Source organism: Colias croceus, chromosome 8 (genome assembly GCF_905220415.1).
Source record: "Colias croceus chromosome 8, ilColCroc2.1".
Lineage (NCBI taxonomy): Eukaryota > Metazoa > Arthropoda > Insecta > Lepidoptera > Pieridae > Colias > Colias croceus.
Genome location: NC_059544.1, coordinates 10327047 through 10344435, shown reverse-complemented (window position 1 = coordinate 10344435; position 17389 = coordinate 10327047). Strand labels below are relative to the sequence as shown.

The 17389-nt window shown below is 32.9% G+C and overlaps 2 protein-coding genes across 2 annotated transcripts in view; one reads left to right on the top strand and one right to left on the bottom strand.

Moving 5' to 3' along the window:
- Nucleotides 1-17389, top strand: part of LOC123693918 (CUGBP Elav-like family member 4) — a 536298-nt gene that overhangs the window by 197385 nt on the left and 321524 nt on the right. The gene's annotated exons all lie outside the window — the stretch shown is intronic.
- LOC123693916 (parkin coregulated gene protein homolog) lies at nucleotides 691-6187 on the bottom strand. The gene is made up of 4 exons (XM_045639186.1): nucleotides 5800-6187; nucleotides 5134-5305; nucleotides 3504-3653; nucleotides 691-1174 (listed from the first exon to the last, which is right to left on the bottom strand). Exons 1-4 carry the CDS (start codon nucleotides 6085-6087, stop codon nucleotides 1014-1016), a joined length of 771 nt encoding a protein of 256 aa, XP_045495142.1. The 5' UTR covers nucleotides 6088-6187; the 3' UTR covers nucleotides 691-1013.

Sequence of the window (17389 nt, the reverse complement as noted above, 5' to 3'; positions counted from 1 at the left end):
ATCGCTCCAAATATTGACCTCGCTCCCTTGTGAGGCGATCATAACACGATCAAACTCTGTCTGCATTAACATACATACATACGCTCACTGTGTAGGTATGATTGCTGTTTCAATGTTGATGCTTCTATATGCTTAGATATATTAACATTAATTGCATTTAACTGGCTTCTGTGCACGGTTATATAGGGATTTGACTAAAATTAGATATGATTTGTTAACGAATTTCTACACTGTATAGTGGATATAAAAAATAAGAAAGAACTGCAGTCGAATTGTGAAACCTCATACTTTTTTGAAGTCATTTGAAAAGCGATGTGTTTAAAATTTTGGTTTTTGACAAATATTTATTTAGGAATACGGGAAAAATGAAAAGGCATATTTATAGCACACAAAATTTAATAAAAACTTAATATAATAAAAATACATTAGCACAAAAACGTAACAAAATCAATAAAATTTATAAGTACAAAAGATATTAATTTTTAACAAAACCAGTACTGATTACCAACATGTATAAATAGCCCTAAATTAAGAATTACTAATAATGAGTATTCTTTAATCACAATAAGCTATTAGATAAGCAATTTTCACAACAGCGATGAAATCACAGTGTTGATTTCATAATATATAATTAATTTATAAGATTGTTGAATACAATGTCAATCATAATATCATAAGGTAGGTATACATTTTTAATTGAAGACTTGGACTTGACAAAAAACATTTACTTCTCTACAATTTTAATTTCGAAAATATTTTGTTTTTCAGTGACTAGAAGCGTTAAGAAACTATTAACGTTTCTTAACTTTAATAAAGCTAATTTGGGTATCTAATTAATTTATTGAAATTTGCATTTCATAGTATTGCAGTAGCATTAACATTATAAACAAAGATTCATATACTATAATCAAAGTAACTCGTATTTAATAGGTGAAAATCTGTAAAAATAATTATCACCCCCTTAAACTCGTATCCCTATAGAATTCCAAAACAAATTCAATGGACAATAGCATCTAATTCAGTACGCAAGATTCATAAGTAGGGATCATGTATTTGATATTAATGAAGGCATCAGGTCCTCCATAGCGCTCCAATATTTGTAGAGTCTCTTCGATCAGGTCAGCTACGTTCTCCCCTCGAGATGATGTATGGTCTATGCCTGAGCCCATGTTACCTGGAAATTAGAGAAATTGTTAGGTACCTAATTTGTTGTAAAAATCTTGAACACTTGTAAGAGGTACTAATAAAACATATTGTATTAATATTATTGCTACAATTGCCAAATAAGAAGAATACGGTTTAATAAATACATTCGATCATAACTTAAAATTGTCAGCCTCTATAAGTTGGGAGCAACAAACAGTTCACGAAGCAAACGAACAGTTATCTATAAAGTACCGAATACAAAATGATTATAAAAATCAAATATTTCTGATAGCCGATAGGTGAATCTTTTGAAATGGTGTACGTCAAGCGAAGAACTAAAAAATACCGTACGATAAGTACACACCGTACGATAGTAAATGATACAAATCCAAACTCCTAGAGATCTGTTTTTTAAACATGACACCATTATCTGCAAGTCACGATATCCACTAAGAACCATAAATAACATAGTCCTATCAACGTCACATAAAACAAAATCCCTTAAACAATTCCCTGCATACGTGCCGCTCACCTCGCTGCAGAGATTTAGCTCAAGTATGACTTGTAAACTCAGCTCAAAAGGTGTGTAATTTGCAAACATGACCGGCTAAAGTAAACAGCGCAAAACATTGCGGAAGACGCGCCAAACCTCGGCCGCAACTATTTGACAGCACGAGAAATGAGGTGCGACTTATGTGGCAGACGTGCGATTTTTAGTCGCAGAATATGGAACAAATCAATTATATGATGACGTTGGTATTGTAATTTAACAATTTGTTATGAAAATGAGGACATTATGTCTCATGTTAAGCTAAGTGCTGCTACAGCCAATGAAGTGAATAAACACAAAACAATTTTAATCATGCTTTCATGAGTCTATCAGTCACCAGAATTTAAACCACATCCAAGAAACTATCAATTTCACCACCACCTCATTCGCAATCTAACACTCACATACATCTGCCACCAAACCCGTCGCAAATACCCGCACCTTACACACCAGTCGTATAATCGCAGTGTCTCCCAGTGTCGTAGCAGACCCTTCACACTAGTCGTAGTCGCATTGTCTCCCGTCCACCCAGCTTAGGTAAAACGAGGCGCGCTCACAATTCAGTAACAATGCGGTCGAGTGTCAGACCGCCGTGACGACGCGGCGACAGAAATTCACGCCGCCCCGACGTACAGCGCTGCCCTGACAACGTAATTAATCTACTTGAACCGACAAGTCTATTAGACTGAAAACAATATCGTATACGCGTCAATTTGATGCTACGCGTGATTAATGATTGTCATAATGTGGTGTTATTTCGATACATTGGAGATGAAATTATGGAAGGCATCGGATAAAATTAACCGAGTATGCTGTTAATGGATTAAATTTGTTATGGTGTATGTTGTATCGTGTAACAACAGGATGACGTTGTGTTTTACGCATTTTGTTCTCGTTTACGGGATTAATGTCTAATTTTGGACAAAATTTGGACCTCATTTTGTATTCTGCTCACACCAAATTTTGTTTGGTAGGTACCCATGGAAATAATAAACATTTCGGCATAGATGTATATTGTATAAACTTATTTATGCAAAACCAATTTCTATCAAAAGTATATTGATTCAAAAATTGGAGTAGATTATTATCTGAAAATAGTATATTAAGCCCCTCAAAGGACAACAAAAGAGTAATTAAAGAAGCCAAAGTTACATTCAGTCTTTCATTTACTTAAATGATCTGTTTGAATATTTATTTACATTTTATGACAAAAGTTGGCCCATCAGGAATCGAACAATACACCTAAACACAACACTTATAAGGCCTTCTGTAGTAGATTCGTGTTTTTTTTTCTGAAGTTATATCGTTAAAAAAAACTAACATTCCTATTAGTTCAACTTAATTCAGGCTCGACTTTCAGGATTCGAAACGACCAAAAGACCGCACTACAGAATCGAAAATTGACTTAATATCCAATAACTTGTTTTCAAAAGAGCAGAACATAACATTGAATACACCGCCCAACTCTCTACATTAACCAATATTTACAATATCCAAATCCAGGGTAGACTTGAGACACTACATTAATTGATATTTTTACTGGTTCAACTGATCGGTTGGCTTGGTTGGTAGTGACCCTACCTTCCAAGCCAGATTTCGTGGGTTCGATTCCTACCCAGGGAAAATATTTGTGTGATGAACATGTTTGCTCTGTCTGGGTATTAATTATCTATTTAAGTATTTATTTAAAATTACGTATGTATGTTTATCAGCCATCTGGTTTCCATAACACAAGCGAAAAGCTTAGTATGGGATCAGATCGTGCCGTGTGTCAAAAATGTCCTGAAATATTTATTTATTTACTCACGGTTCCTATCCTTGAACAGATTGAGTACTGGCAGTATCTGCCTGTAATACGGCACTAGGGCTTCCCCCACGCGGTCGCTGCCTGTCACCAACATCTGGATACACTTGAGCGCGTGACACAGGACCGTGGGTCGCTTCGTCGCTAGCGCATCTGAACAAATTGGATTTTATCATTCACTAGCTGTGCTACGTGGTTTCACCCGCATTGCTCCGCTCCTGTTGGTCTTAGCGTAATGATATATAGCCTATATAGCCTTCCTCGATAAATGCGCTATCTAACACAGAAATAATTTTTCAAATCGGAGCAGTAGTTCCTGAGATTAGCGCGTTCAGACAAACAAACTCTTCAGCTTTATAATATTAGTATACCTTTTTTTTATAGTGGGGAAATCTTCCAAAGATACCCACGGCCCCCGGGGAAGGAGCCGTTATGTCGGATTCTTACCGACTAAAACCCCACTGTGTTCCGTCGAGCCGCTTTAATGAGGGGGCCGCGGGTATTTGTTAGAATTCTTCCGCGACATAATATTAGTATACCTAGATGAGTTCTGCTTAGCGGAGATAGAATTTTAACTAAATGTTGGGTTTATATTTCTAGAGCGCTCTCTGTATTTGGCTCTGGTTAAATTAATAAGTACCTAGGTTAAGAAATGGGTATCTGGTTGATATTATAGATATACGACAGATATAGAGATACGACATTAAAACTACTTCGTGTCGAACACTGCTAAAAATATCAATTTATATAACACTAGCGGTCCGCCCCGGCTTCGCCCGTCCATACCAAATTTCATGCAAATTGGTTCAGTAGTTTAGGCGTGATTGAGTAACAAACAGACAGACAGAGTTACTTTCGCATTTATAATATTAGTATACAACATTCGGATTTTTCAAATAAAATACTTATTAAAGCGACGTTATTTAAACATCAACGCTAATACAGACAAGTAACTCGATATCTAGATTGAGATGAAAGCGTCTAAAATAATAAGATTTCCTTCTCAGATTTTCTATGTAATACGATCATTCAATTGTAATGCGTTCTCGATATTAAATTCTTTGCGTACGTACAAGTTGTTCAATTTTTTTTAATCTACGTGTATTTTGTAGAGATTCATATAATCCTTATTAAATGATTAAACATTAAGGTTTGCAATATTTTATATTTAACTAGCGGTCCGCCCCGGCTTCGCCCGTGGTACATATTAACGTTTTCTCTACATAAGAACCATCCTCGTACTTCAAGGAATATAATAAAAAAAGAATTATCGAAATCGGTTCAGCCGTTCTCGAGTTATGGAATTACAACGAAAAGTGTCATTGATTTTTAATTATATATTAGATTCTATTTGTTCTTGAGGCTTCACTGATGTGATTGATGAATTTGGGAAGAATATACTTAATCCAAACACCTTCTTATACAAGTTTAACAAAATCAAAGCCACAGTATGTAACTAATCCACCTACTACAAGTAGTACTACAACTACAGTGTAGTTACTCAATGTGATAGAGCACATATTCTAAATTAATGTACATAAGTAAATATTCAATAGAGCATGGCCCAATACAAAGAAAAATACATAAACATATAAATTATTTCTAATTCTATACAAAATTGTATTTTACTTACTTTTAATAGGTATAATAAGCTGAGGAACAACCGGGAGTATTTTGTAAGATCCTTTCGTCACCAGATCGTGAATGCCCTTCTCGACGATAAAATTAAACGGATATGTGCCTTCTGCTAGACCGTCGAAAAACATTGGCAGATAGTGATGGAAATCCAATTTTTCGATAGGCACCTGGAAAAAAGATAAAATTATAAATTAATAAGTAGGTAGACAAAAATAAAATAAAGAATTATCAATTTTTTAATATACTAAAACATTTTATATTAAGTGATTCTATACTTTTCTAAATACTTTTATGTCACAAAATTATGTAATAGGTCATCAATACAGGTTTTAATGTCATAGTTTACACCTTAGATTTATCACTAAGCCATTCATTTCATATTTATTATAAGGAGCTTTTATTGTCATTAATTAAGAACGGCTCTGTACTTCATTATGAATTCATGAATTACATATTACATAATGTTATATATCTAATAAAACATAGTAAATACAGTTGAGAAAATAATCCTCTACATCCAACACACTATTTATCCCAAACTAAAACGTTGTTTGTTTTCCACAAACAAATCATTAACAGTCAATAAAATCTGAGTCACAAGAACAGCAATAAATCCTCACGTCGCATGTAAAGCATTCAAGTATAAATCTATTGCAGTTACCTTCCATTGGAGACGCTTTCCGCTACTAGTGAACTCAATAGAGACGGGAAATTCGCCCCTTTGATAACATCTCCTGAACATTGTCGGTCTCGCCGGCAGCGGGTCGAACACGCCGCATTTTGGAGGCGGCACAACCTTAGTGTTCTTCTGCATAGCTTGAATCGTGAACGCGGGCACGACCCGCACTCTCTTCTTGTGCCCATACGGATAATTTGGACTCGGCTTCTTCAACGAATGCCGGAAATCCTTCCCGCAAAGCTCAGGCACGCACGGCGGCAACAATACCATTTCGATAGCACAATATACGTATTAAAACATGATACACCAAATCGGATAATATCTAAAATGTTGACACGAGTAATAAAATAAGAAAGTAAATTTGCTCACGGCCGGTCCTCGATCGGATTGTTTATTTTGCAACGTGATCGTTGCCTAGCAACGGTCGCCTATCGATTGATTGCCGACAGCGCCCCCACACCCCCTACTAGGGCAGGTGTACAATGTTTTTGATTACTTGATTTGTTATGTTTGAAAATATAAGACGCTCGTTTTTTGTAAATATTGCTGTTTTGTTAGTAAACAAAATGATGTTTGGAAAATAATAATCACGTAATTATATTATGGTTCTTGTATTTATTTAGAAATAATAATTGGTAAGTTTTGTCTACATTCGATAAGTGGAATTTATTTATGCAATATAATGATGTCAGGTATTTTTATAAAAATTGGACTAAATAATTCACCAAATAAAGCTTACATACTATTTGTTAAATTTTCAGAAAGTTATTTTTTATTATTCGTGTACGTATAGAACTATAATATTAGACTGCCTTATAACAGACATTAAAACTTTACCTGAAAATCTAAAGCCATCCAGTTTAAAACTGCCTTCCCAAGAACAACAATTAACTACAAAATTTCGCCGTGTAAACGCATAAAATGAATTATTAACTTGTCGTCTATGAGTTCCCGACCTAACGAACGGGCCATGCCGCGAAATTATATTAGCGTTGGAGAATTTTATTACATTTTAATATAAGGTATCTCACAATATCCTCAGTCGGGGAAACTGCTGCGAATTTTGATGGCTTCTGCCTCACATAGGAGAAAATGTACTTTGATAGGTTTTTTCATCGAATTTACGGTGCGTATAAATTGAATCGATGGCTGTTTTATGACTTGTCGACTTTATGCCATTATGCTTTTAAATGTGAGGGCTTTTAATTGAATTAAAATTGTGTTTGTGTGGTTAGGAATAATAATTATTCTTATAACAGGTAGGAACATGCAATGTAGTATAGACGTAGTTTTTCTATATGATTGAGTGTGCAAATAATATAAAAGTAAATTCAATTAATTTTTCTTTTTCCATACTTAAAAAATACGACAGAATATTCATAAAATTATATTTTTTCAAATGGAAGGAAATTGGAAACCTACATGACAAATTAAAAATATCAATGGTTAAAATAATATAAATTAAAACCTGTGTATTAATGCCCTAACGTCCGCCATGACAGAGATTTGGCGGTAAACTGAATGACAGCAGCAAGAATGTTCGATATTTAAAATTTAATATGCGATCAGCTGTCGGCCTGTATTACATGGGTATTACGTAAATTCAGGCGAACTTCGGAAATGAACCTTTTGGGTTTAAACTTTTCGATAACTTGGACGTAGAGATAAATAATCTAAGTAAATAATATTGATGGACACTTAATTTTGGTTCTTTTATGTATTCTTAATGTATATAGTAGGTACCATAAAAAACGTTCTTACTAGTCTATTTTATTACTGATAGAAATTTAATTTATTCCCATAATAAAAAACTATTACCTTGATATGGCTCCATAATATGTTTAGAGTCAGTTTTTTAATTTATTCAATACTAGCCTACCGCCCGCGGCTCCACCGGCTTTGTCTAAAACATAATAAATTGTATACTAAAACCTTCCTCTTGAATCACTCTATCTATTGGAAAAAAACATCAAAATCCGTTGCGTAGTTTTAAAGATTTAAGCATACAAAGGGACATAGGGACAGATAAAGCGACTTTGTTTTATACTATGTATAAGAGTTCCATGTTGTTAAATATAAGACAGAAAAAGAAATATATATTAGTTATTACTTCAATTATGTACCTAATACCTGTGTGAAAGAACCTTTAGAACATCATCAATGCTATTGAATATATAAATAAGCTCCTAATTATTTTATCAAATAAACAGTTAGCAATTGGCTAAATTCAAAGCAACTTGGAATATAATGTTCCTAGAATTTCATAAATCTAGCTTATTATTCATTATAATAATTCTGAGAAATCTATAAATGAGATAGAGTATCGAGATATCGATAATTTTTTCTTACTAATAGGATGAAATTATTTTTGAAATTTCTTTTGGAACTGAATTTTTTTTTTATATTCAGTGATAAAAATAGTCTATACCTTACTAATTTTAAATGAGATTTAAAAGGTCACCATTATAATATGCGATACATTACCAACTCAGTATTAATTCCATACAATTTTTAACAAACCTTAAAAATGCTTAACAACATGTGAACATGAAAAAATTAAATTGATCAGATCAAGACACTTAAGTATCTATTATATATCGCAACATCGAAGAAAATAACAATTTAAAAACAAAAGGCACTCGCAAAACAGACAACACTCGAGACAGCTTTAATATTTTTAAAATGCTGCATAAAAAATAATAAAACTGCATAGAATTGAGAGCGTATTGAGCGTACATCGGCTTCATTAAAAGGGGATTTGCTATAAAGGGTCCTGTTATTACCTTATTTCTTTAAAAACGCGAATTCTTGTTACTTTAAAATATTTTTCAATATGAGCAAAGACGTTTTTCTTGAAATATTAAGATTGAGTCGTTTATAATATTTGGAGAAAGACAGCTTACCATGCTGGTTAGAGCGGGAAGTACCAATTGATTTTTCCGTTAGAAAATTAATTATCTATAACCATAAGTATTATTATTATAAGCCGAAAAAAAATACCTTGTGAAATATTTAATCCGTTACAGAAAAGTAATAAAACCGTCGCGTTTAAAACAGAAGATATCAACCGAATTTAAAATCGTTCTGAAATTCGAGAATATTCTAAAGCATCTATATCTTCTATCAAAGGTTGAATTGAAACATTTTTATGGTGGGAACGTGAGGCCATCGGGTACTTAGCCGATCGTAAATCTGTCTGTACGTCTATTTTATGTACGGAGTATGTAGACTACGTTTTATATGAGAACCAGCGGACAAGTTAAACCGTATGCGCTATTTGGAAAATGTACTGCTCATAAAATATATCTAGGAGACTTAGTTTTTTCCAGAATATTATTGCTTTAACCCTACTGTTGATCTTCTTGATAGACTGATGAAAAGTTTTGGTATTTTTAAGTCCATCTAGATATAAAATGCAGGCAATATCTTGATTCTTTTATTCACTAGGTAGTAATATTTGTAAAAAAACAGTGATTTTATTTTAATAGATACCTATCTCCGTCTTTAACCAAGACTGGTTCACGTGCATGATAACTAGAACATTAACTGTAGTGTGAATTATGTTAATGACCTTACGTTCATTTTACTATGAGTTAACACTCATAATTTACTACCTATATTAATAATTTAATACACCATTCTCAAAAACATTCACACCGTCCCAAACATAAACCAAACCAGCACATGTAAATTCAAAAATGTGAAACCAAATTTCATTTCTACAACAAAATAAAAGGCGGAGAGAGAAATTGCTGTGTCCTGCCAATGTGGAACTGATTCCGGTTGCCCGGGGACGAAAATAGACGAAAAAGAGCGGCAAAAAACAGGTATCGCAAAAGCCGACAACTCCGAATTTTTCCTACGTTTTTCCTTTACCATTTTGCCTTTGCGTTGCCTAGGTGTTTGAAACTTGAATTGCCTGGGATTTTACGGTTTCACTCATTAACAAATACTGACTTGGTGTAAAGGAGTAATTAGTATTTAATGTACTTATGTTAGGGTGATGTATATTTATGATAGAAATTTAAATATTAGAGAAGAAAGTAATTTTATGTACTTATATTTATGTATCAACATTTATGAATACAATACGTACTGTTTTTTAATTATTTGCTTTTATGTGTACTCTGTTTTAGCTGAACATGACTATACTTTTCAATGAAAATCAGCAGTTGATAAATGTTCATGCTCATATACTCTGAATAATATTTTTTGAGTAGATTATATGAACGAGATTTTTTTAATTTTTAACCAATACAGGAGCTCCAGGAATTTCAATTTGGAAACATGCGCTCTACAGGCAAAAAATATGCTGAAAAAAATAAGCACATCTTTAATAACGTACTTAAAAATTATATTATGAAACTTACAGATCATTTGGTTCTTTAATGACAAGAACAGCGGGTGGCGCGTAATGAATCTCTTTATTTTGTCGTTAGCGTGTGTAAAATCCACTGACGACTAACGACATTTGTCACAGTTTTTGGGAACAAAAAGCCTGAATTTAGTTTTGATTTTCGCTTTTATAAACTCAAACTCAATCTTGTACTCGAACTCAAGCACAAACATAAAATCGAAAAATAATTTGTTCGACACATTCAGTCCATTATTTTCAATAGTAAGATAACGTTAAAAATATTCCATAATCTTTGTAATTAATGCAATACCAAATTTAATTAATTACGAGTGAGCCTAAGTAAAATATAACACTACATTCAATCTCACATTCAAGATTCATCATTATCATTCATTAACAATTACAATTAGCTTTTACTAGTTACACAAACGCTCAACCCTAGAATTTATAATAATAAAAAGATTTGATTTGTGTTGACTTTTCAACCACGTGAATACCATCTATAAGACCGTCTGTATCAATATAAATGGAAGCCAAGCAGTTATATATTATCAAAACGACAATTCAAATGAAATCTTCACAATATCTCGACTGCGCCATCTTTATAAATAATAAATATTATTCGATGAAATGAATATCCCTTATTGAATCGGAAGTTGTTGAGAAAATAAATTTGATAGGATTATGTACGACGGTATAAATAATAATTGATTGTTACCGTGGATACGAGGGGTTGGATTATAATGTTTTCGATGAATCTTTGCACACGCAGAATTATATTGGATTTTTGTGCTCGAGGTTTCTTAGAACGGATTGCGTTTTGTTCTACAGTTGAAATTGTTTTTCAAACTCAAACTGGAAGCTTTTTTTTCGACTTTTGAATCGTCGTAATATAGTTACTTATAAATGTTTTTTTTAAATTTCTCTTTTATCTACCTGTTACGATGAAAGAATCAAATCTGAGATAGTTTTTAAGGACCTTTTATAATAATATCTGCGCTTGATTGTTATTATGTCAATAAGAACGCATTTATATTTTTCAAAGCTAATTCTTGAGGTGATAAACCTCACATAGTTTGCTTATAATTTAGAAATTCTTCAATTATTTAAGCTTATAATGATCGAGTTAACTTCAGAGCATTGTTGGCGCGTTAATTGTATCATGAAGGGTATATTTCATCCCGAGCACCCATCGCAGCCAATTAGAACAATATACGACTAAAATCGCGTCTAAAGGGAAATCTCGTGCTCTGGATACGGCATTTGGAATATTCTAGAATTGGTATACTATGTAAATTAAAAAAAGAGTGTGTGTACTTATGTACACGCGTTAGAAGTTGTACTTCTTTGGCGTATGGAAAAAAAAAACTATAATATACTTACAACTTGAACATAGTTATCAATTTTCATACCACCTAGAACTAACTTCATGCTGTTAAATTTAGGTGTCGGTGTGCGCGCGCATCGTAAAAATTCACTCTCATCATTTTTCTCCATCGCGCCAAAAGAAGTATAACTTCAAGAGTTTTCTTTGTAGTTGGTTATTTAAATCGGAATCGCTTGCTTTCGTAAGACGCTTTTATGGACGTTTTACGCAGTTGTATTTTGATAACATAATAATTTGTCAGCCGATGTGTCCTTTGTATTGTTTTGTTATTAACAAGCGGATTACCTAAATTTAAGGATTCTTGTATTAAAAGCTCCAAATAAGCTTCTTTTTTCATTTGTTGTGATAAACATTTACAACAAATAATACCTAACGTGTGATTCAATAGTTTTGTATAAAAATGAATCGCAAAATGTGTTGGTAAGCGCATAACTCGAGAACAAATGAACCGATTTCGTTAATTCTTTTTTTATTACATTTCTTGAAGTACGAGGATGGTCGGACCGCTAGTATAATATAAAAACCTACAAATACTCAATAACATACTCCATTATGACAAACGTTTGAAATAACCGAAAGCCTTAAAAATACAACCTGTTTCTATTGATGTTGTAATAATGCTACCATCTAAATTCATACACTGTTTTTTACTAAGAAACTTTTTTCTGCTCTCACAAAGATGGGAAATAAATATTTTTCATGAGTCCAATAGAAATAAAAAAAGACGTGTGGGACTCAGGGACTGCCGCGGTAAAGCTATTTGCATAGCATGCCTTCAAGCCACACCTCCGAGCCCGTCTGAGTGGGGAGCGTGAGGTTTTTTCGTTACGGAATTTCTCGATTCGGTCCCCGCGCTCAAGGCCCGCGATAGAAGCTATGCAATATGTAGCTTAAAAATACAAAGATGATAATTACTTATTTGTAATGGCATAATATAATGTACCTACAACTACTTTGACCTTTCTGGTATTTTATATTAATGTTAATTATTTAGACTAAGAGAAAGAGCTCAGTGAAATTATGAAATCGATTGTTATCGATTTTCTTGTTTTTTTGATGGGTATTGTACAAATAAAAAATCTTTCCTAATTTTATGAAACATTGTACCTTCTGACAAATAGGTAAAGTTTTTATTTCATTTAACGAAAATAAACAAATATCAAATCTCTATAATATTGTAGCTTGTAAATAAATGGGTGTTTATCATTTGTTAGTTCAATGATACTCAGCTTATCCAGTCAATATAACAATACGATCTCACATACTAGGGGTACGTAATAAGAATTGCGCCATAATAAACGAGTCTTGCCTATTCCTTGTCTTGTTATAATTCACTTTAATGCGTGATTAAAAATGTTAACAACTTGGTGCTGATGAAATTTCGCAGTTTCAATGTTTTTGAATGCGATTTAAAGTTATTTTTTTAGGAAATAGGGTGGAAGATATATTATGTGATAGTGACCAAATATGTAAATGTATCTACATCTATAATCTATATAGTGTCTATATTTATATAATTATATTGTATATTTGAATGCATTGTTTAATATATCAATTAATTGTAATAGTAAAGTAGAAAATGTTCTTATATTGTTTTTATTTTGTTTCAGGTAAGAATCAACAGCGGCACGAAGGATCCACCATGTTTGAAATCGCTTTCAAGATATTGTTGCTCATTGAATATTATGTTGTAGTTAAAGAAACATACGACATAATAATATTTACATTCCTCTAAGAAGAAATCTGTTATCCCGAAACAGAAAGGGTCCACTTACGAGTACCTAGACCATGAATACCTATAATTAATAATTATGACATACCTACTCGTATTTAAACACGATGCCTATAAGCTTCCAAACTATCAAAATATTTTTGAAGTGCAACTTCTTTATCGGGGTTGGAAAAAATTTAGTGTAAAATTTTTTCGTTACGCGTGAAATTTTTCCGTTACGCGCCATCTTTTTCTTATCCCCAACACGCGTGATTCGACGTATTTCTGTAAAGTTGCATATAGTAAATTATTTTTTGAAAAATCACGTCATAAAGAAGTTTCACTTCTTACGTGTGTACACTAGTACACGCGCACATTTTTTTTTGTAATTTTGTTATTTACCCTTATTACTACGTCATAAACACTAAACAGTTTTGATAAAATTATCTATTTCTTTAATCTAGAACAATATGTCCATATCTCTTGGTTCATATTATAAAAATAGTCTGTCACCTGTGCCTTAACACCCCATTATAATATGCGTATTACGGCAATCCAATATCACCTCGGATGTTCGCATAAAAACAACCAATAGCAATAAGCGATTCCTGCATCCATTAGGAGATGAAAGTATGAACCGGGATTATCCACTTAACACCGTTTCATAGAAGGGTGCGAGTTATAAGCGCGAGCGGTTGAAGATGTATGGATTGTAATTAAGGCTCAGTTGTTTTTCCATAATTTATGGTTCTGTAGGTTTTGTTTGAATCGTAAGCTATACAGGCATGCGATAAAAGCAATAGGTTTCATATTTCATAAGTATTGTGTATCTGAATATTAATATTAAAAAAAAACTGAATTTTTTCTTAGTGCATTTTATCGAAACGCAATATTTACTAACCTCTTATATCTTACCCATGTATATTTCTATCACGATAGGGTAATATCCAAAAAATAATAAAAGCTTTAGCATTATTCAGACGAAGACATACGTCATCTTAATATATTCTATCGTCATTCTGAATTCTACAGACCATTTATCTATCAATTTATGCAAGGTTCAATCTAGTCTCTAAGGTAAATAAGTTCACTTTGCACTAAAGTCTATTAAGTTTATCCGTATGTCCGTTTGAGCTATAAAAGTGACTTGTTATGTACAGAATAACTCAGTATATTGTACTTTTTATAAAGAAATAGCACACCCTGTGACTTGTCATAATCATAATATGAAAATTTAACATCAATCTATAACTCTACTAATATTATAAATGTGAAAGTCTGTCTGTGTGTCTTTCTTTCAAGTTGCAACGGAACATTTTTATGATAATATTTTGCGTCTTGAGGTAATTAGGTTAGTTTAGGCAGTAGGTAGAGTGTGACATGATAGCTTTTTATCATTGCCCTGGAAATTTCCTTTTACCACGCGGGCAGTGTCGCTGGCAACAGCTAGTCATATAGGTACCACTTGGTTGGAAAGAAGTAAAGATATTTTGTCAACGATCAAAAAGTCAACAAAACACCATTTTCCTTTCTGATACAGCAGCACAAGAAATAATTTAAACGAAGTGATATAATAGTTTGAAAATTAACCTGAAATAATAAAGAATCTCTCAAGAATGTAATTAATTAAAGTTTTCACAATTACTGTTCGGTGTTCCCCACAAGTTGCGCAGTAAAATCTTCCATTACTTAACTAATTCAACTGCACTTATGTGATGCACTGTAAATTCAATTATGATTCAACTTTTGATTGCTTGTAAAAGTATAATAGTGTACAAGTATTGTGAAATATATAAACAAGTTTCTCTCCCTGGTTTCTTCTGTGTGAATTCATTATATAATGGTTACCCATTACACCCATACAAATGTTTGAATTCATTCGTTTCTTTTATCTAGAACAATATTATGTTCATGTTATAAAAATAGTCTGTCACCTGTGCCACATCATAATATATTTATTTATTGAAACTTTCCTAACAAGTTGTATTCTCTAAGGTAAAGTATTATATCGTTAAATAGGTAGGTATATAAACGTTCAGTTTATTTTACATAGGTACTAAACCATCAATTTTGTACATATTTTCTTAAATATTATAGCTTCTGACCACCAGGGGATAACATCTTTAGGTCAAACTATTTTCAAACTTTATGACACGATCTTTTTACCTTTTACATTATTAATAGTCAAAAACGGAATAGCAATAAATATTAACTAGGTATGTAGTATATGTATATTTTTTACTAAAAATTTAACTAAACCTACGTCAAAAAAACATATTTACAAAAACTTTAAGTACATTGTACACTCTCCCATCTGACCCGATTCTTCATTAGAAAAACAATGCTCTACAAACGGTGTTCTAATAACGTTATTTGTTACGAGTGCCCATTATGGAATCCGAAACAGCGACACCCAAATACAATTATTATCGAACACCACGTCAATCATAAGTTTCTTACGAGCGAGCGGTGTAATCAAACAGCTAGGAGGCGTCGTCATGGCAACCGGCCTCCATCACGCAGCCGCGGCCTACGCTCCGCCTCTCGCCTGTTGCTGCCGGAGCCAACGCACGCCAGTCATTCCTGAACCATCATCAGATCCGCATTGGAAACTTTCAAAATAATTCAATTTGTATGCATTAACGCGGCTCGAATGAACGCAAGACGCGCGCATTTGGCGTCCTTGTCTAGTGCACGTGTTACCGTCTCGCTCGTGCAGATACATGACTGCAGGCATCAGGTACTGATAAATGTTGTGACGTACCTATGTAGCATGCTAGCCCGATGTCCTGCTTGGTGTCACCCTGCCTCCCCTTGTATGACATTGATGTATTGCAAAATATGACCATCCGAGATTATTATGTAACAACGTTAATAAAATCTGAACGCCAATAACCGCTTATTGGTGTTATCATCTATCATTTTATGGTAAAAAGTTACTTCAATGGGTAGTGGCGTCTTAATATGCTTATAAAACACCATTCAGTAATTTCCAGATGAAAGATTTTGGCCATACTAAACAATTAGTAATTTGTCCCTTATTATGTACCTTTGCCTTCGTGTTATTTGACCTATTTAAAATGAAAACTGAATATCGATAAACAAAACAACAAGACAAAAAGATTATAATTATCTTTAAATTCAGTACTTAACTACTTTTGAACGTTGAACCGTCCAAGATATAAGGAATCTGCGAGAGCTCTAAAAAAATCACGAACGTTATTTAAAATGAGTTAAATCAATAAGAAAGCAAAATCTAAGATATTATAAGTAACAGAATAAAATAAATAAAACAATATAGGAGATACAACAAAATCCCTTAAATTTGTAAACTAGTTTTCTGTAAATACATCAAACAAATACTCTAAAGTCTAAAACTATTTATAATCGTTTGCCAATAACCCTTATTCCATTGAAATCTGTTCATTGAGCCATGAACTCTACTCCTCCTCCAGTGTATAATCCGTTGCCTTGAATCCAGCCTTGAATAAAAAATAAGAAAACTTGTAAACACTAAAAGTTGGCTACTTCTAGATGTTTATCTAAGAAATAGGACGGAGAAATCAGAGCGAGGGCGAACGGATTAGACACTCGGACTTTGGACCCATTATTTATCTAAATATTTGTTAGATATAGCCTATATACAAGCGATACTCTTGCATAGCAGGATATTAGGTTGAATAAAAAGCGAAAAATAATGGATAAAAATCTTTTAAAATAAAAACTTTTTAAAATGCGGACAGCCGACCCAATTTTAGCGGACCTATATATATACCAATTTAATAAAATTTAAGTACATCCTTGGATTTTAATTGGTAAAGTTACAGCAATAGATGGGTTTATTTAGTGATCAATAAAACCCAATATTTTATCGCTATTACTTATACACATTGCAAAAATATAAAATTTTCGATTTACAGAGTATGTAACCACATTCCTACGGAACGGTGACATTATACCCACTTAATTATGACTGTTTGTTTAAATTCTGTAGATCTGGGAATAGGTCGTACCCTATATTTCAAAGTTCTACGAATCCTGATAGAATAATTTTAGCCGGGATAACTTACTAGTTTTCAGTTTAGTTTATAGCAAGATCTTTATGCTACATACTTTT